Raw genomic sequence first — 18,644 nt, 5'->3', positions numbered from 1 at the left:
TTTGTCGCTCTCATGTAACGGCTAACCATGTGGATTTTCTAGCCCTGTATATTTCAGTCACATATTTATATAATATCCTATCTACATTTTTTATATAAAGAGATGACAGAAGATTTCTCTAAAGTGAAAAAGTTCATAGTTCATAGTTCGTGTGCATTTTCATCAAACTTTGAATATACTGAGATAAGCAATGAAAATTATAACTTTGAAATTTTTTATTTGGTTATCCATATAAAAAAAAAGGGTGTCTCACGGTGACAGCCCATTAGAATTATTTCAGAGACTACTTCGATTTGAATTTTGAAAATTTGGGATACCGGATTTTCGGGCATGCCCTTCTCAACTAAAATAATGGCGTCCACCTACCACACACGGTTGTACAGGAAGTCGCTATCAACTTGCTTATTTTAAATGTAACACCCTATATATTATTTTAGGTGGACTTTTATGAAGTTTCCCTATTCCTAAAATTAACCGTTTTCGAGATATTTAATTATTTTCAAAAAAATGGAGAGAAACAGTGACTAGCTTCAAACCATGTGTATTTTATAGTAAGAAAGATAAAGCAACAATATTTATAGGGGGGATAACTAGACCCCTAAGCTTCCCATACATACTTTCAAAGTGGCTTAATTGCATACAGGGTGCTAGAAATTTAATGCCGAGTTTAGTTAACTTCGAACCTTCATAAGTGGTTTTTTTAGATGGAACACCCTGTATGTTCTTCTATATTATGATACACAATTTTATTCTCTTTCGAACGGTATCAGGGTTCTCTATACCTATCTCCTATTTAAGGCGTCAGTACTTAAATCGTGTGCAAATTTCTGCCCGGGTTCGATTCCCGCGGCCGGTAGACCGTAGATTAGCTATGCTTGTACGGAGGATTGGCACCCTCTGTGCAGGTATGGTAGGGTGGAAAAATGTTGGCTTGACGTTGGATTTGACCACCCCTCTAATTAATGAGGTTGCCCAGGTTTCCCNACCGTTTTCGAGATATTTAATTATTTTCAAAAAAATGGAGAGAAACAGTGACTAGCTTCAAACCATGTGTATTTTATAGTAAGAAAGATAAAGCAACAATATTTATAGGGGGGATAACTAGACCCCTAAGCTTCCCATACATACTTTCAAAGTGGCTTAACATACAGCACCATACAGGGTGCTAGAAATTTAATGCCGAGTTTAGTTAACTTCGAACCTTCATAAGTAGTTTTTTTTAGATGGATTTTTCTATATTATGAGACACAATTTTATTATCTTTCGAACGGTACTTAAATCGTGTGCAAATTTCTGTCCGGGTTCGATTCTCGCGGCCGGTAGACCGTAGATTAGCTATGCTTGTACGGAGGATTGGCACCCTCTGTGCAGGTATGGTAGGGTGGAAGAATGTTGGCTTGACGTTGGATTTGACCACCCCTCTAATTAATGAGGTTGTCCAGGTTTCCCTCATTCCTGCACTGAATGGTGGTTAGGGCCTACCAACATAAGTCGTTCCTGGGCGCAAATGCGGCCTGCCTAATAGTAATATGCGCCTCCTCTCTCGCACAAGTTTCCGACTTATGGGCTAATTCTCGTAGTTAGAATGAGGAGTAGAGATTTTATTATTATTATTATAATATTATTATTATCTCTTCTAGTTTTGAAATTATCTACAATTTTTTGTGTAATCACCTAAAATCATGTAATTTCTTGCGAGGATAGCTGTGGAATTTTTAGCAAAACTAGACAAGTCTGTACGCACAGCGAAAATATCTGGCAGGTTTGATTTCACTCAAGCCTAACAATTGTCTGTACAGATTTGATAAGTCTGCCAACTTATCAGCACTAACGCAACGATAAATTGTACAACTTAAATTTGCACAAGCAAGTTGATGTGCATGACGGAGCGTTTATCCCGGGCTTTAGGTAGAGTTCTCTAGACGATAACGTTGCGCAACTAATTGGTATTTTACGTTTCAGACGGAAATTGTTCCCGACAAATATAAGGTTGACGTACGCGGTCGTGAGTAGAACTCTTCTAACGCTCGACTGGGATCGAGAACGGTACATCCCTAGTTCTCGTCACTGATTAGTTTGATGTGAGAACATTTAGACTTCAGCTACTCAACATTGTGCGATGAAACCTACAGCGTTGTTAATTTTGTTAATCGCGATATACAGTGCGGAATGTTCCAAGATATTGGTGGTGTTCCCTATGCCAGCATCCAGCCACTACATTCTAGGAAATGCACTGGCTCGCGGGCTAGCGGAAGCAGGACATGACGTCACGATGATCAGTTCGTTCGAGGAAAGAAATCCACCCAAGAATGGGAGTTACCGAGATGTGGTTCTTACCGGATTCTTAGAAGAAAAAGACAGTATGTACAGTTAAGCTAATAATATGTTCTGGATGTGGTTTGATTATATTCTGTCTGACACGTGGTTTAATAAAATCTCTTCCAAACCGAGAAATACATAATAAATAAAGTCAGGTACTCTTATTGCATTAATTGTTGTTATCAGTCTATGAATTAGTTCAAATCAATCAAGTAGGAATGCGGTTTATATAAAAACGTTTGCAATGTATTGAGATTTAACTTATTTACGTTTTAAAAAGCATACAGAGTGTTCATTTACTAATAGGCCAAATAGATTCTATTATGAAAATCAAGGGGTAGTTTAAATAAAATTTTCTCGAAAACTGCTTCTTTACCGAGATACAGGCTTTTAAAATTGAAAGAATTAAAAATATTTTTAGACGGAAAATAACGTAGACCTTCATCGCCAAGCCAGGTACAATTTCACGAACACAAAAACTACGTGTTACTTTACTGTATAACATAGAAATAATATGTTCCAAATTTTCAGTAATTTCTAAGCACAAGAGATATACTTGTTGCAGAAAAAATGGATTTCAATTTTCAAGTGCACTAGTTAGTGACGAACTGTCGAAGTCGAGTATTTTGGATATTCTAGTATAACTAAATCTCACTTTTGTTTGTTGAATTTGTAACTAAATTAATTTTTTGAGTGGGTATTGATTTTTGATAAGAAGGAAATTCAAATTCATCTTTCTAAGATGCAACAAGTAACTATTGTGCTTAAAAATCATCGAAATTTTGAAAGATTTACAAACGGTGACAAGAAATGAAACCTCGTATTCTCTAGCGAATTTTAAGGGGTATCTTTCGTATAAAGTTTTTATCTAGGATGTTTCGTTAAAAAGATACAGGGTGTTAAACTTAAAAAAAATATATATTTTTAATTTTTTTAAATAATTTAAAAACTAGTGAAATAATTTTAAATTGGGCACATGTATTTATGTAAACACTGTCCAAAATCTGAGGTCTTTTTCTAAAATTTAGATGTTTCAATGGTGGAGATACAGGGTATCGGTGTCATATCTTTCTAAATAAAATAGTACGCCACTGCTTTACGGTAACAATCATGATATTTCCGGACTCGTCTTTTAATTTTCCATTAATTACTACTCTCTTATGTTTTTCGAAAAAAGCCTGATTTTTGGTAACCGTTTGTGGATCATCCTGTATTATGACAGCTGCTTTACACAGTGAGGTAATATTTTTAGGCAAAATGTTATTTAAACTGCTCCCCTCGATTTTCATTGTCAAATCTAGTTGAATTACCTGTATAATAAATAGCACAGCCACACAAAAAAAAAGAAGAGTTGTCTGTACTTTTCATGCGACATATGTTATCTGTAGTATTAGTATCTGATCACGAATCCGATGTCAGAATTGAGCTATCTCATCACAGGAATTTCCTAACCTCAAGAAAACGTAAAAAATGGCATACATTCATGAAAAAGTGATAGGAAAAATACAACTTTTTTTTTATATTCAAATGTTTATTTATATAGTTAAGAACCCGCGTGAATCTGCGGTTAAAATTAATAGTTCTTTTTCTAACCTCAAAAAAAACGGGTCAATTAAGGTCAGATATCACGAATTTTCAAACAATAACAGATTCGCGCCAAATTTGATATACGTGGGTTTTCTGTGTCGCTAATAACGTATCCGAGGTCAATTTTGCAAAATTCAAGATGACGGATCCAAGATGGCCGACTAAATTTTCAAAAAATAACAAAATCGCAGCAAATTTGGTATACGGGGGTTTTCCGGGTCGTTGACTACGGATCCGAGGTCAATTTTGCAAAATTCAAGTTGGCTGATCCAAAATGGCCGACCAAATTTTCAAATAATAACAGTATAGCAGCAAATTTGGTATACGGAGGTTTTCGGGGTTGCTGATTACGTATTGGAGGTCAGAATTGCGAAATTCATTTTGTAATATTTTACTTTATAACCTGAGTACCCAATCATGTGTTAACTTGCTTTTTTCGGCTATATCTTGTTCTTTTTTCTGCAAAAGATCTATTCACGGGTTGAATTTTGGAAATCTGATCTCGGATTGGTGATCAAAAACCCCCGTATACTAAATTTGATGCGAATCTGTTATTTTTTGAAAATTTGGTCGTCCATCTTGAATTTTGCAAAATTGACCTCGTATCCGTGATCAGCGACCCCGAAAACCCCCGTCTACCAAATTTGGCGCGAATTTGTTATTTTTTGAAAATTCGTGACCCGTTTTTTTTTAGGTTACAAAAAGAACCATCAATTCTGACCGCTAATTCACATTCGGCGGGGTCTTAACTATATAAATGAAAAAAAATTTTTTGTATTTTTCCTATCACTTTTTCATGAATTTTTGCTATCTTTTACCTGTTTTTTGAGGTTAGGAAATTCCTGTGATGTGATAGCTAAATTCTGACACCGGATTCGTGATCAGGAGGCAAAAATACTACGGATAACATATGTCGCATGAAAAGTACAAACAACTTTTCTTTTTTTGTGTGGCTGTGTAATTAATAAAAATAAATATTTACCTCGATCGATAATAATATCGATTTATTGAGAATTCTGCATCTAGACAAGCAATTGATATTACTTATCTGAAGTCTGTATCATAATTACTTATCTGAAATCTTTATTTCTTATCATTATTAGATACAACAAACATGTATCGAGATAGTTTCGTTAAAAATAATGTAAGTACATCTATTTGGAATTATTATTATCTGCTGATAGTTTATTTTGTACAAATAGAACATGATTTTGATAAGTAACTGTAGGTACCTACTTTTCGATATTAACAAGTTATTGAATTTTTACTTTATTTTAAAGCTAAACCTAGCTGATTCAAATAAATTCTAAAACTGTTTAGAAATCCTATGAAATGAATTCAAACAATTAAATAGAACAAAAATATTTATAGAACACAAAATTTTTTGAAAAAATTAAATTATGAAGCGATCATGTAATAGTGTTGTCAATATGAATAGATTCATGGGAATTATGTATTTATCTAACCCGTTTTAATAAATTTAAAATCCGTTTTTAAACAAAATATTTTTTATTATTAGCTAATTAAATATATATTTAAAACATTACTAAATGTTTAAACTACGTTAAAATAACCATTTAATTAAGTAAAGCATAATCTTCAAATTGTTAATACTGAAATATTATTTGTACTGAAAATTGTTGATATGGCTAAACCTTTTTATTCTTTGAAATTGAATTTGAAATATTTTCTATTTACAGGTCCTAGGAACGGTCATATTTCAAAACAATATCCCTCAACATTGCAAATCCTAATAAGCCTTATACGATTTTTTTGGGTTTCATTTTATTAAACAGCATTTTTTTGCTGCTTAAAATATGCCAATTTTCAAAATTTGAATCGAAGTAGGTTCTGAAATAATCTAATAGGCCATTCACTTTGGGCCATCCGGTATATTGCTGAATAGTTATTGTCAAAGTTATAAACTGCTCCTTATGAAATTCAATTTATCCACATATTAATTTATCTTAACTTTCTGTTTCAGAGAATAGCAATTTTAATTTTTTCGACTTAGAGAGTATGAATCCTTTTTTTAACATTCCATTTATGAACTTTGTCGGAAATAAAGCTACCAGTAAGACCTTGGAACATCCGAACCTAAAAAAGTTACTAAATTCAAATGAACACTTCGACGCGGTCATCATAGAGCAGTTCAACGATGATGCTCTCAAAGTGCTGGCTTACCACTACAAAGCACCCTTGATTTTGTTCAGCACCATCACGGTTAACGCTTGGGTGAATTTCTTGGTTGGTAACCCTGCACCACCATCATATATTCCCGAGATTTTCCTGAGTTATACCAGCCAAATGACCTTCAGACAGAGACTAGTTAACTGGTTGTTCTTCATATCTTCAGAACTCAATCGACAACTGTTTTTCTTTCCGGCCCAGAACAAAATGATGAAGGAACACTTCCCTGATGCACCAGATTTGAGTATTCTTAACTATAACGCTTCTTTAGTTCTCGTAAATTCTCATGAGAGCATCAACCAACCTGTTCCTCACGTACCTAACATGATAGATATAGGAGGCTTCCACGTGAGTGCTACTAAAGAGCTTCCGAAGGATTTGAAAGATTTTATGGACAATGCTAAAGAAGGCGTTGTGTATTTTAGTATGGGGTCGAACATAAAACCATCACAAATGAGTGACGAGAAAAGGACCGCTATTCTCAACGCTCTGGGGAAGATTAAGCAGAAGGTGCTGTGGAAATGGAACGAAGATACTCTACCTGGAAAACCAAGCAATGTCAGGCTGTCCAAATGGTTTCCTCAACAAGATATACTGGGTAGGTAAATTATTAAAATGCTTAAGAAGAAAGCAGAACTTTTGTTGAGTAAAATAAAATTAATATTTGTTCTTTTAGCTCATCCAAATACCAAGCTATTCGTAACACATGGAGGACTTTTGAGCACTATTGAAACTATTTATCATGGCGTCCCAATTCTAGCTCTTCCGATTTTTGGAGATCAAAAGATGAACGCAGCAAGAGCTGAGACGAATGGATACGGCTTTAGTTTAGCCTTTTCAGAAATTACAGAAGAAAAACTAACCAAATATTTAAATTTACTTCTAAATGACCCCCAGTAAGTAGATTATTTATATTATGAAAAGAAAGAAGAAAGAACTATTTTCAGTAATGTTGAAACTTTGAAAGATGAGTAGTTAAAATAATTTGACGCATAGAAAGTATTTGTTTGATTTCAACACCATAAAATTTATAAATACGAAAAAAATATGAAGCATTATTGATTTCGTAGGACATATGTCATTGTTTGCAGTCAACACTTGTAATTGCACATGTTAAACTTATTTTTAAACAATGATTGATTGTACAAAGGATAAGTAACAAGTTCAAAATATTTTCATTTCTCATATTATAATATAAATGTTTCACTGCGATTTAAAAGAATCGACAATAAAAACGTAACCTTTTCGATATGCAGTATCCTACAAAGACAATATTTCTAATGAATTTAGGATTTACATTGGAGAGTTCCACTATTATCTCACAAAATTGGACTCGTCGATCAAAATCGTCGGCGAACAATTCCTACACCAAGAGTACTTTGTGATATTTTAACTTATGAAGAAATCTGAAAAAAAGATATTACCATGTGAAGAGAGTTTCACGAGTGTTGAATGTGGATTTTCCTGCATCATTAAAAAGACATATAATTATGTCCTCATCTACAGCCGACTAACATCTGGCCTAAGGCTAATCACATATGTGTCCAGAAAGGACCCCGCACAAACCTTATGGGAAACTCCGTTCGGTAAATTTTAATGAAATTTTGGGAATAGGTTGTTTTTGTTATGAGAAACAAAAGTCTTCAAGGGCCTAAAGTTCGCTAATGGACAGTTTCCGAGATATTCGATGTTAAAAGTTGATAATACGAATGCGTGTCAAGCACGTGTTTAAATGCTTATTAGTCGCGTAAAAGCTCGATGAAGCTTAAAAACTGTATAATACGTATATATTCGTCTAGATAGTGCGTATCTATTCGTTTGTGTGTGTGTGCGTGTGCATGCGTGCGTGTGTATATGTGTATACTTTTCATAAACAAATAAACGAAGAGGCTCGGAGTAATGCTATAGTAATACGTGCGTACGTAATATTCACGTGCAATCTGGTCAGCACACTTAGCCATTCTTCTCGATCAATTATATATTTTATTTGAGTTATTAGCGTATGATTGTATCCAAAGTAACTCCAGAGTAACACCTAAGTTAGAGTAGTCGAAACAACTTTAGGATACAGTTTCTCGCGTGTTTTTAAATCAGTATTTCAAAATATATATCGAAAAATAGCGTGTTTTTAAATATACCTACTTATTCTGTTAGAAAAAAATATTCTTCTTTATTTAACATTGTAGTTTAGATATCCAACTATGAGTAATCTATCGATACCGATAGCAGAGAATATTTTATGTGAAGATATTAGAAATATTATACTATTATTTATGAGTACGTCAAATATTTAGAATGTTGAAAAATATCAGTTTCGTTGGACTTATTGTCAAATAGTTCTTAATCGATATTACTGTTCAATTACCATTCACTTGCAGATTTTGCTGTTATACTCCTGATATTGCTTTGGTCATTTTTTCACAGGTGTGTTCATTTTGTAATTAGCAGTTGAGCTTGTTGCAATATAAATGGCCTTCAGACTACAAATACAATGTCATAGTCGTGATCGAGCTTTCGCCCCGCGAAATATGGTACATTTAAGTAGAGTGGTAATGGTAAATGAAGATGTTTTTGGATATATTGCTATAAATCGACTACTCTCTCTTGGGTATTACTTTGGATACAATCATTAGATTGTTTTTAATCATACGCTAATAACTAAAATATATAATTGATCGAGAAGAATGGTTAAGTTAACACACACATACATACACCCGCACATCCACATGCACTAGCACGCCCACGTACACGCACACACACACACACACACACACACACACACAAACGAATGGATACGCACTATCTAGACGAATATATACGTATTATACGGTTTTTAAGAAGCTTCGTGGAGCTTTTGCGCGACTAATAAGCATTTAAACACGTGCTTGACACGCATTCGCATTATCAACTTTTAACATCGAATATCCTCAAAACTGTCCATTAGCGACCTTTGGGCCCATGAAGACTTTTGTTCCTCATAGCAAAAACAACCTATTCCCAAAATTTCATTAAAATCGACCGAACGGAATTTCCCATAAGGTTTGTGTGGGGTTGTTCTAATTTAAATTGTCCTTGATTGTGATATTGTAGGACGGTTTGGGCAAGTTTCATTGAATAACGGATTCTTCGTGCATCGTCTTCTATGTCTACCTCGTCATCATTAACATTTCGATTTTGTCGGCTTCAGTCAAATTTGCTATCTTGTCTTAGAAAAGTAACACACACTTTCAATTTAAGTACAAACAATTTTCAATTGTTTCTATCACTATCACTTGCAGGGCCTGCTTGGATATTTTCACTTTGATTTGAATACATTTTGGTTATAAAAAGACGCACAAAAAAAGGAGTGGACCGACCACGGAGAGAGGCCAGGATGGAACCTTTTCTAATTGCTATATTACGTTGCAGCGAACAAAAAACCTTAATGACATTTTTTTGTATAGATGGTCAGTAATTTATTAACAAAAAACTTGCAAAATTGCGAAAATTAAAAAATAGATATTGGGTATATGTTTTGGGCAAAAATAAGCATTTTTTAGCTCTTGTGATTTTTTCGAAAAAAGCGTTGTTTTCGAGCTACGAGCGATTTAAGGTCGAAAAATAACCAAAAGTCGCCATTTTTAAATTATGTTTTCTCGAATTATACTGGAGCTTTGGTGGTCGGTCCACTCGTTTTTTTGTGCGCTTTTTAAGAGGTGCTCCGCTCACCTATTAATGTCTTCGTTATTTATCAACCAATTTTGGAAATCTTTTTTTATATCCAGTAAGTATAGAAGGTACCAATCTATTTAGTTGAGGTTATCAACGGATGGGCGTTAAAGCTTGGAAAGGAGGTTTTGAAAATTACGTCTCGTAATGATATTTTAAAAATACACATTACGGCCTATTATAAATGACGTAATACTATATACATTTCAGAAGAAAAATGTGTATTATCATACTATTTCTTTTTTCAGATATAGAGACAATGCTAAACAAAGGTCCATATTAATGCACGATCGGCCAATGAAGCCTATAGATCTGGCAGTCTATTGGACTGAGTTTGTAATACGACACAAGGGGGCGCCTCATTTGAGAGTAGCAGGGGTGGATTTACCATTGTACAAATATTTATTGTTAGATGTAATTTCCTTTATTGTATTAGTTAGTGCTGCCTTTATATTTTTAATTTATTTTATTGTTAAGAAAATATGCTGTGGAAGGAGAAAGAGTGAGGATAAGTTAAAAAAGAATTAGTGAAATTGTGGTGTGAATGCTGTTTTTTTATTGTGACTATTATTGTTAAAATATCATTGTTATTATTTTTATAGTGTACAAATAATAATAAGTTTTACATTAAAATTATTATTTTATACTAATGTTTTAAAAAAACTTATCACAACAATCGAAGAGTATATGCAAACGCAGTGGCATGTTTAGTAAGTTTACCATAAGAGTGAAAGTTAATAATTAGTCTAGAAAACTTTAAATACCCAAGTGTTGATAGTATTCTTAAGACATGCAACATTTATACTTTTTTTTGTACCAAATAAATGCCGTTTCATAACCACTGCGTTTTCTGAAAATTTCCAACAGCAAAAAAGAAATGTTGCAAAAAGAACAGAAGGCTATTTAGAATATTCTTCTTATAACCAACTTTGATTATAATACAGGGTGTCCCGAAATTCGTGCAACAAAATTTGGTCATAGATTCTTAACACAAATTTAGGGGACCCGTATTTTTTCTTTTTACCAAATGGCCTCCTCTTTCGGAGTTCAGCCCCCTGAAATCTGCCCCTAAGAAGTCTTTTTTATATCTCAAAACCATGTTGTACGAGAATCACTAAATTTTGTACACAGGGGTTTTATGAAATGTGGAATCTCACAGTGCTACGCTTTTTGGCGAGAAACCCCCTTAAGACACTTTCGTGGGCCCCCTTGCCTTTGGTATCAGAAAAATTTCGTCGTAAATTTGATTTTTTTTTAAAATTATTAGTTAACTAGAAAGAAAGAACTTAGAAACTTTTTCGTCTCTTGATATTTATTTCGTAAAACGTAGTTTTTGAGGAAAATGACTAATCACAATATGCATTCGATTACATTTTGATATTTTTCTCGAAAACGTTGCGTTTTGCGAAAAAAGTATAACGGGACAAAAAGTTTCTAAATGTAATGGTTTTCTAGTGGATTGATAATTTTTTTGGCTCCAAAGACAAGGGGGCCCACGAACAATTGTGTTACGGGGGTTCCCCGCCAAAAAACGTAGCACCATCAGATTCCACATGTCATAAAACGCCTGTGTACCAGATTTAGTAATTCTCGTACAACAGGGTTCTGAGATATAAAAAAAAATATTCTTAGGGGCTGACTTCAGGGGGCTGCAACTCCGAAAGAGGGGGCCACTTGGCAAAAGTAAAAAATACGGGTCCCCTAAATTTGTCTTAAGAATTTGTGACCAAATTTTGTTGCATGAATTTCGGGACACCCTGTATACTAAAAACTTGACATTTTTAAATAAAGAAAGTACTTACTATATAACTTAATCGATTAATATGACTTTATACTTGATTATCTTAAAATAATTAAAACAAATTATTAACCAGTTATATCCTCGACAAAGTATTTTAGAAGAAAAATTTTATCTAGTTATCTTCATTACCTTTGTGAGATCGATAAACCATCGCTGTTAGATTAATTTTTATTTATATACTGTAGATTGATCTTCTAACCTACTTCTGTTGAGAAATGTTTAGTTATGTTCAAATCATTAAGTTGTAATAAATCATAAATTGATATTATACGATAAAATATAATTTCTCGCTAATGTAGTTTATCTGTTTTATCAGCATCTATTCTATACTGAGCACAGATTAAAACACTTAACCTTTGTTGTTTCATTGCATTTCTTTAAAATTTCTTTATCAATTTTAAAGTTGAAAGACAACTCTCATTTTCGACTATTGTCATAGGGAGGGAACTCGATATTTTTAAGTCAGACTTTCAGAAAAATGTTATACAAATATTATTATTAAAAAACGGTTGTAACATGGCATCTGCACCTTCACTAGTTTACGTTTATTTTACGTTTTAAATCTTCGATTTTACATATTTGTTGATGCTTATGTAGGTACTTAGAAAAATACACTTATACTAAATAACTGGCCTAGTATATTATTCTGTCGTATTCCAAGTCCCGAACAAATTTCAAATTTTCGCTCAACTTTCCAGCCGGAACCACAGAGCCGTCTCCGACCACTTTCAGCGGAGCCAATCCCGGCCAAAGTAGAGACACCTGTCCAAACCCACACTACCCTCCAATAAGAGGAGTGCGCGATGCAGAAATTACCATTTTTAATAAGTTTTCATTTCGGTTTATAACATAGACTGAATTTTTTTGTTCGTTTTAATGTTATCTGCACTTTTTGCTCAGAAACTGTTATATTAATGAAAAAAAAAAAATTGAAAAGATCTTATTTGTTTTAAATAAATCGACCTATATAAAACCGATTTTTAAATGACCATATTGCGATATAAAAAAAATACTCAATAAATTATTAGGAGTTGTTACTTCTGTTTTTTTTGTAGTGTCCTCCACATGTTGTTGTTTCATTGGTCAGGTTTCACGTGTTGTTTCATTGGTCAGGTTTCAGGTGTTTCAGGTGTTTCAGGTGTTTCGTTGGTCAGGTTTCAGGTGTTGTTTCATTGGTCAGGTTTCATTGGTCATGTTTCATTGGTCAGAAATCTGGAGAGGAGCACATATGATTTTTTATATAAAAAACCTCCGACCCCCTCCAAAAAAAAAAAAAAAATGTTTCAAGGAANAATGAAAAAAAAAAAAAAAAAAAATAGAAAAGATCTTATTTATTTTAAATAAATCGACCTATATAAAACCGATCTTTAAATGACCATATTGCGATATAAAAAAAATACTCAATAAATTATTAGGAGTTGTTACTTCTGTTTTATTTTTGTAGTGTCCTCCACATGTAAGAAAAAAAGTAAAACTAACCTCTTCTCTCCTTGTTTCAATGGTCATAAATCTGGAGAGGAGCACATATGATTTTTTATATAAAAGACCTCCGCCCCCCTCCAAAAAAAATGTTTCAAGGAATATCAAATAACCTCCTGAATTTGGCAAAATCGGGTCAGGAAGTTTCTCCGCAAAATATTCTTCTCCGTACATCCAGTATGCTCATGTTACTACATTTGACTACATAACATTAATAAAACGTCGAATTAAAATAATTCCGCTAGATAAGATTAAATATTGATAAATAATAAGGAGCAGACATCAAGTTTTTAATTTGGGTCAGCACTCAATGATGATATGAAAATGAAACTCATCGTGATCTTATTCGTGACTTTGCATTTCGTAGTTACAAAATGTTCTCGAATTCTGATAGTGTTTCCTACGCCAGGACGGAGTCATTACATTATCGGTAATGCCTTTGGTAAAGGACTAGCTGAGGCCTTTTGAAGAAAAGAAAGCATCGAAGAATGGGAAGTACACAGAAGTAGTCTTGGCTGGTCTATTCGTTTACAACATTTACAACATTTAAAGACCTAAGAAAATAAAAGAATAATTATGATAATTTTATTATTTGCAGATAAACCCAAGGTAATAATGAATCTTTTCGGTTTGGAGAAAATGAATTCTTATTTGGTACATTGCTTTCATAAACAATATAGGGAATGAAATGACACGTAATACATTCGCCCACCCCAATTTTCAAAAACTGCTGAAGTCTAACCAAACCTTCGATGTCGTCGTTATTGAGCAATTCAATAACGATGCCTTGAAAGTGCTAGAACAACAATACAATGCTCCATTGATCTCGTTATGTACAGTTGGTGCCAATTCATGGATTAATCTTTTTGCTGGAAATCCTTCACCGCCTTCTTATATCCCAGAGTTGATTTTTGACTTTACACACAACATGACTTTTTGGCAAAGACTCACCAACTAGTTATTTAGATTGTTATATGAGGTTAATCTTCATCTGGTTTTCTTCTCTGCTCAGAATAAAATAATGCACGAATACTTTCCAGAGGCGCCAGATTTAAGTGAAATTGTCTATAATTCGTCGATATATTTTCTAAATTCTCATGAAAGCATCAATCAACCCGTACCCCACGTACCGAGTATGATCGACATCGGAGGTTTTCACGTTAATCCTCCAAAAGAACTGCCAAAGGATTTGAAAGATTTCCTTGACGGTGCCAAAGAAGGAGTAGTTTACTTAAGCATGGAATCAAACATTAAACCGTCGCAGATATCTGACAATCAAATACAAGCCCTTCTTCGAGATTTTGGAAAAATCAAACAAAAGATCCTGTGGAAATGGGATGAAGAGACAATTGAAGCAAAACCTGACAATGTTAAATTGGCAAAGTGGTTTCCTCAATCAGACATATTAGGTAAGTCTGCAAGACGTAATTGAGTGGTATCCAAGCTAGAACAATTCAATATTACATTTAGTCCGCAATTGTCTGCTAAGTTACAGCTTTGACTATATACACTTATAGTCAAGGGTTACAGACATTAACATGTTTTTGACTTCTAACAGAATGTATGGTTCAAGTTGTTAAGATTTTACTCGGTTTTGAAGACATACTGTAACCGTGTTAGCTTAATTTTGACTTTAGTCTTGCACAGTTAATATATATTTAATTTCATTTTTTGCTGATCAAAAAATGAACGCTGCTTGTGCTACGTTGGATGGCTATGGTCTTACCATAAAGTTATCAGAATTAGATGAGGAAAAATTTGATACTGCTTTGGACAAACTCCTTAACGATGTGAGGTAGGTATCAAGAACAAATATATCAAATACTTTTCATTTAAATTCACTTCCTTTTAAGATATCGAAATAATGCCAAAAAGCGTTCTAAGTTGATGCACGATAGACCAGTTAAACCCATGGATCTTGCAGTTTATTGGACAGAATTAGTGATAAAACATAAAAGTGCACCTCATTTAAGAGTGGCTGGAGTTGATTTACCTTGGTACAAATATTTGTTGTTAGATGTTATATTTTTTATTTTATTATGTACTGTTAGTTTATTTGTTATATTTCTCGTGGTTATTAGAGGTATATATCGTACAATTTTAAAAAGTAGGGGAAACGTGAATGTAATTTATTTGTTTTTTTTTTTCTATTACTTCAAATAAAATTGTTTTATTCTCATCAAACGACAATTCTTAAAAATGTGAATATAGGTATTTTAACTGTTATACAGCGTTATAGACCCATCAAACCTTACATCACTGTATTCGTAAGAGAAAGCTTTATCCGAATATGAGAAAATATACAGGGTGTTCCATAAGAAAAAAAGAAGCCAGCTTTTCTGGGTCACCCTGTATACAACCGAATCATCTTAACAGATGCCCCTCCTAAGAACAAATCGACCTGTTTCGGTGTTTTTTTTAAAAATCACAGTATAAAAGTTATGAATTTTGTTCCAGACTTTATCATCGCTGTACAATATTAACAATGCAATAATAATACTACGTTAAGTCGTTAAGTACCTATAAATATCGATCGTAAACTATTGATTCAGCAACTGCATACTTTTGAATTAATGATAATATCGTATAGTATCTAAGATTACCAATGCAAACCTCACATTTAAATGAAAAATAAATAAATTTAATTTTGTTACAAGAAATGCATATTATAAATATAGATATTTATTCATATAAAAAAATACATTTATACTTAATTATAAAATTTTATAACTACAGTAACTATTACATGAACAATAAATTTTCAATACGTCTCACCGTCAGTCCCTCCATATCGTCGATTCGTATGTCTAAATTTTGACATTTTGTAGAGCAAGAGCCACAGATCGCAACATTTAAAGCCTTGTAATAGGAAAGATCATATTTCTTCATCACTGCATAGTGTCTGTCCACTGCAAGAACAAATGAATTTCTGCAACATTTCCAAGTATTTTTTTATATGAATTTGGTATACGAGGGTTTTCGGGGTCGCTGATCACGGATCCAAGGTCAATTTTGCTAAATTCAAGATGGCGAATCCAAGATGGCCGAGCAAATTTTCAAAAAATAACAGATTCGCATCAAATTTGGTATAGCGGGGTTTTCGGGGTCGCTGATCACAAATTCGAGGTGAATTTTGCAAAATTCAAGATGGCGGCCGACCAAATTTTCAAAAAATAACACATTCGCGCCAAATTTGGTATACGGGGGTTTTCGAGGTCACTGATCACGAATCCGAGATCAGATTTACAAAATTCAACCCGTGAATAGATCTTTTACAGAAAAAAGAACATGATATAGCCGAAAAAAGTAGGTTAACACATGATTGGGTACTCAGGTTATAAAGTAAATCATTACAAAATGAATTTCGAATACGTAATCAGTGACTCCGAAAATCTCCGTATACCAAATTTGCTGCGATTCTGTTATTATTTGAAAATTTTGTCGGCCATTTTTATCCACCATCCTGAATTTTGCAAAATTGACTTCGGGTCCGTAGTCAACGGAAAATCCCCGTATACCACATTTGCTGCGATTCTGTTTTTTGAAAATTTGGTTGGCCATCTTGGATCCGCCATCTTGAATTTTGCAAAATTGACCTCGGATCCGTGATCAGCGACCAAGAAAACTCCCGTATACCAAATTTGGCGCGAATCTGTTTTTGTTTGAAAATTCGTGATATCTGACCTTAATTGTACTGTTTTTTTGAGGTCAGAAAAAGAGCAATTTTTCATGAATTTCTGCTATTTTTTACCTGTTTTTTGAGGTTAGGAAATTCCTGTGATGTGATAGCTCAATTCTGACACCGGATTCGTGATCAGGAGGCAAAAATACTACAGATAACATATTATGTCGCATGAAAAGTACAGACAACTTTTCTTTTTGTGTGTGTGTGTATTAGTCGTGATTCTGACTGATATAATTCGGACGAAAACTCATCCAAAGGACAGCCGGCCTAATAATGTGTACGATGTTTAATAGCCTTTATCTTACAGACATACAGTATTTAATATTGAATCAACATGTTTATTCTTACTGACTTGTAACTCAAGGTTATTGCTCCTCCGTCATGATACAGCAATATCGTGATTGCGTGATTTTTTAAAATTACCCGATGTTAATAATTACAATTAAATGCATATCATCAGGATATGTCGAATTATGAACTTATTTAGATTTGCACATCATTTTAAGTCAAATAAAATCGTCTCTGTTAAATAATGTTTACAGATTTACTTTTTTTAGACCTATAAAATGATTTGTTCTCGATTTGCAGGTTGTTAAAAACAAAATGAAATAGATAGGTACTGTTTATTTAAAATGCAATAGTGGACTAATGCAACAAATGGACTAATCAAATATCCAAAATTCTTAGTGAAGTCAAAGGTGTTTCCAAGTATCAAATATCTTTTCAAATATTTGCCAAACTATGATATTGTTCAGTGAAATCCAAACAAGCGACTATTCGAGCATTTATAAGTACAGCAAAAAAGAACATAAAAATATTGGAAACAAATTATACTCTGCGGTCGAAATTATAGAGAGTGATTCATACATAATATAGAAACACTATTACCGTAAAGTGTATAAAACTTAAAATAATTTTTATAACGGTTCAATATTATTTGCTTATGTTAAATGATGTGCCGCTCTCTTTGCACATCGATAGGATCTATAACAGTCATAGACTGAGTTACACTGAACGCGATTTATTTCCTATCTCTGTCTATCGCACTTATTACAGATAGGGAAATGCTCTTTTTAGTGGGTGTAAACGGACGTACGTAGAATTCGAGTTAGCCGTAGTTAGAAACGTCAAACTATAAGCGCGCGCGAGGGTTTGCATATTCCGTGACTATAGTAAATTTATAAATTAAAAAAATACAATCGGGACGTTTTAAAACGTAGGAATAATAATTAAAATGGATCAAAGTGCCGGTTGTAGCAAACGGTCTGTTGCTCATAAACGCCCTAACCTATGCGATGCGGAATTAATAATGGTAAAAAACGTGTATAAAGGAATTCGGTCGCGAAATTCTAATACAAGTGTAAGTGAAGCTGTTGATATGTGTAGTTCGTTGACAAAAGTATCCGTTGCTACTGTTTATCGTGCCATAAAAAATAGTGTAGAAGTGAATCCAAAGAAGAAAAAAGTGGAAACACGAGGGAGGAAGAAAATAGAAGTCGACGTTGACGTGAAATACTCCATACGTAGGAAAATTCATGGATTTTTCTTTAGAAATGAAATACCAACGATAAAGAAAATTCAAGCTGCAATAGCTGAAGATGAGGATATTCCTAATTTCTCTGATAAGGTTCTTAGAAGAATAATGCGTGACATGAATTTTCGATATTTGAAACGGAATCGGAATAGTATGCTCGTTGAAAAAGACGAAATTGTGGTATGGCGAAGAGAATACTTAGAAAAAATAAGAGAACTTCGTGCATCTGGTAAGAAGATATATTACATGGATGAAACATGGGTAAACGAAGGTCATACTGTATCAAAAGTTTGGCAGGATGGTAATGTTAAGAGTAAGAGACAAGCATTTTTAGATGGATT

The 18,644-nt window shown here is 33.5% G+C and overlaps 2 protein-coding genes across 2 annotated transcripts; both read left to right on the top strand.

Moving 5' to 3' along the window:
- Nucleotides 1-1,918: 1,918 nt before the first annotated feature.
- On the top strand, nt 1,919-10,643 carry LOC108917647 (UDP-glucuronosyltransferase 1-8). Its single transcript, XM_018724363.2, has 4 exons — nt 1,919-2,360; nt 5,891-6,694; nt 6,773-6,992; nt 10,053-10,643. The coding sequence occupies exons 1-4, from the start codon at nt 2,120-2,122 to the stop codon at nt 10,330-10,332; spliced, it is 1,545 nt and encodes a 514-aa protein (XP_018579879.1). The 5' UTR covers nt 1,919-2,119; the 3' UTR covers nt 10,333-10,643.
- Nucleotides 10,644-13,772: 3,129 nt separating this feature from the next.
- LOC108917638 (UDP-glucuronosyltransferase 1-9-like) lies at nt 13,773-17,376 on the top strand. The gene is made up of 5 exons (XM_018724354.1): nt 13,773-13,922; nt 14,097-14,493; nt 14,732-14,879; nt 14,938-15,081; nt 17,358-17,376. Exons 1-5 carry the CDS (start codon nt 13,773-13,775, stop codon nt 17,374-17,376), a joined length of 858 nt encoding a protein of 285 aa, XP_018579870.1.
- The last annotated feature ends 1,268 nt before the right edge of the window (nt 17,377-18,644 follow it).

Source organism: Anoplophora glabripennis, unplaced genomic scaffold (assembly GCF_000390285.2).
Source record: "Anoplophora glabripennis isolate ALB-LARVAE unplaced genomic scaffold, Agla_2.0 scaffold44, whole genome shotgun sequence".
NCBI lineage: Eukaryota > Metazoa > Arthropoda > Insecta > Coleoptera > Cerambycidae > Anoplophora > Anoplophora glabripennis.
The sequence above is the reverse complement of the archived record's forward strand: the minus strand, read 5'-3'. Positions and strand labels throughout refer to the sequence as shown.

Bases quoted from the DNA above. Each gene is read 5' to 3' on its own strand.
- LOC108917647 (XM_018724363.2), top strand. From the start codon at position 2,120: ATGAAACCTACAGCGTTGTTAATTTTGTTAATCGCGATATACAGTGCG. The intron at 6,695-6,772 runs GTAGGTAAATTA...TTGTTCTTTTAG, and splicing joins TCCTCAACAAGATATACTGG to CTCATCCAAATACCAAGCTA. The intron at 6,993-10,052 runs GTAAGTAGATTA...TTCTTTTTTCAG, and splicing joins TTACTTCTAAATGACCCCCA to ATATAGAGACAATGCTAAAC.
- LOC108917638 (XM_018724354.1), top strand. From the start codon at position 13,773: ATGACACGTAATACATTCGCCCACCCCAATTTTCAAAAACTGCTGAAG. The intron at 13,923-14,096 runs GTTGGTGCCAAT...TTCTCTGCTCAG, and splicing joins CATTGATCTCGTTATGTACA to AATAAAATAATGCACGAATA. The intron at 14,880-14,937 runs GTAGGTATCAAG...CTTCCTTTTAAG, and splicing joins AAACTCCTTAACGATGTGAG to ATATCGAAATAATGCCAAAA.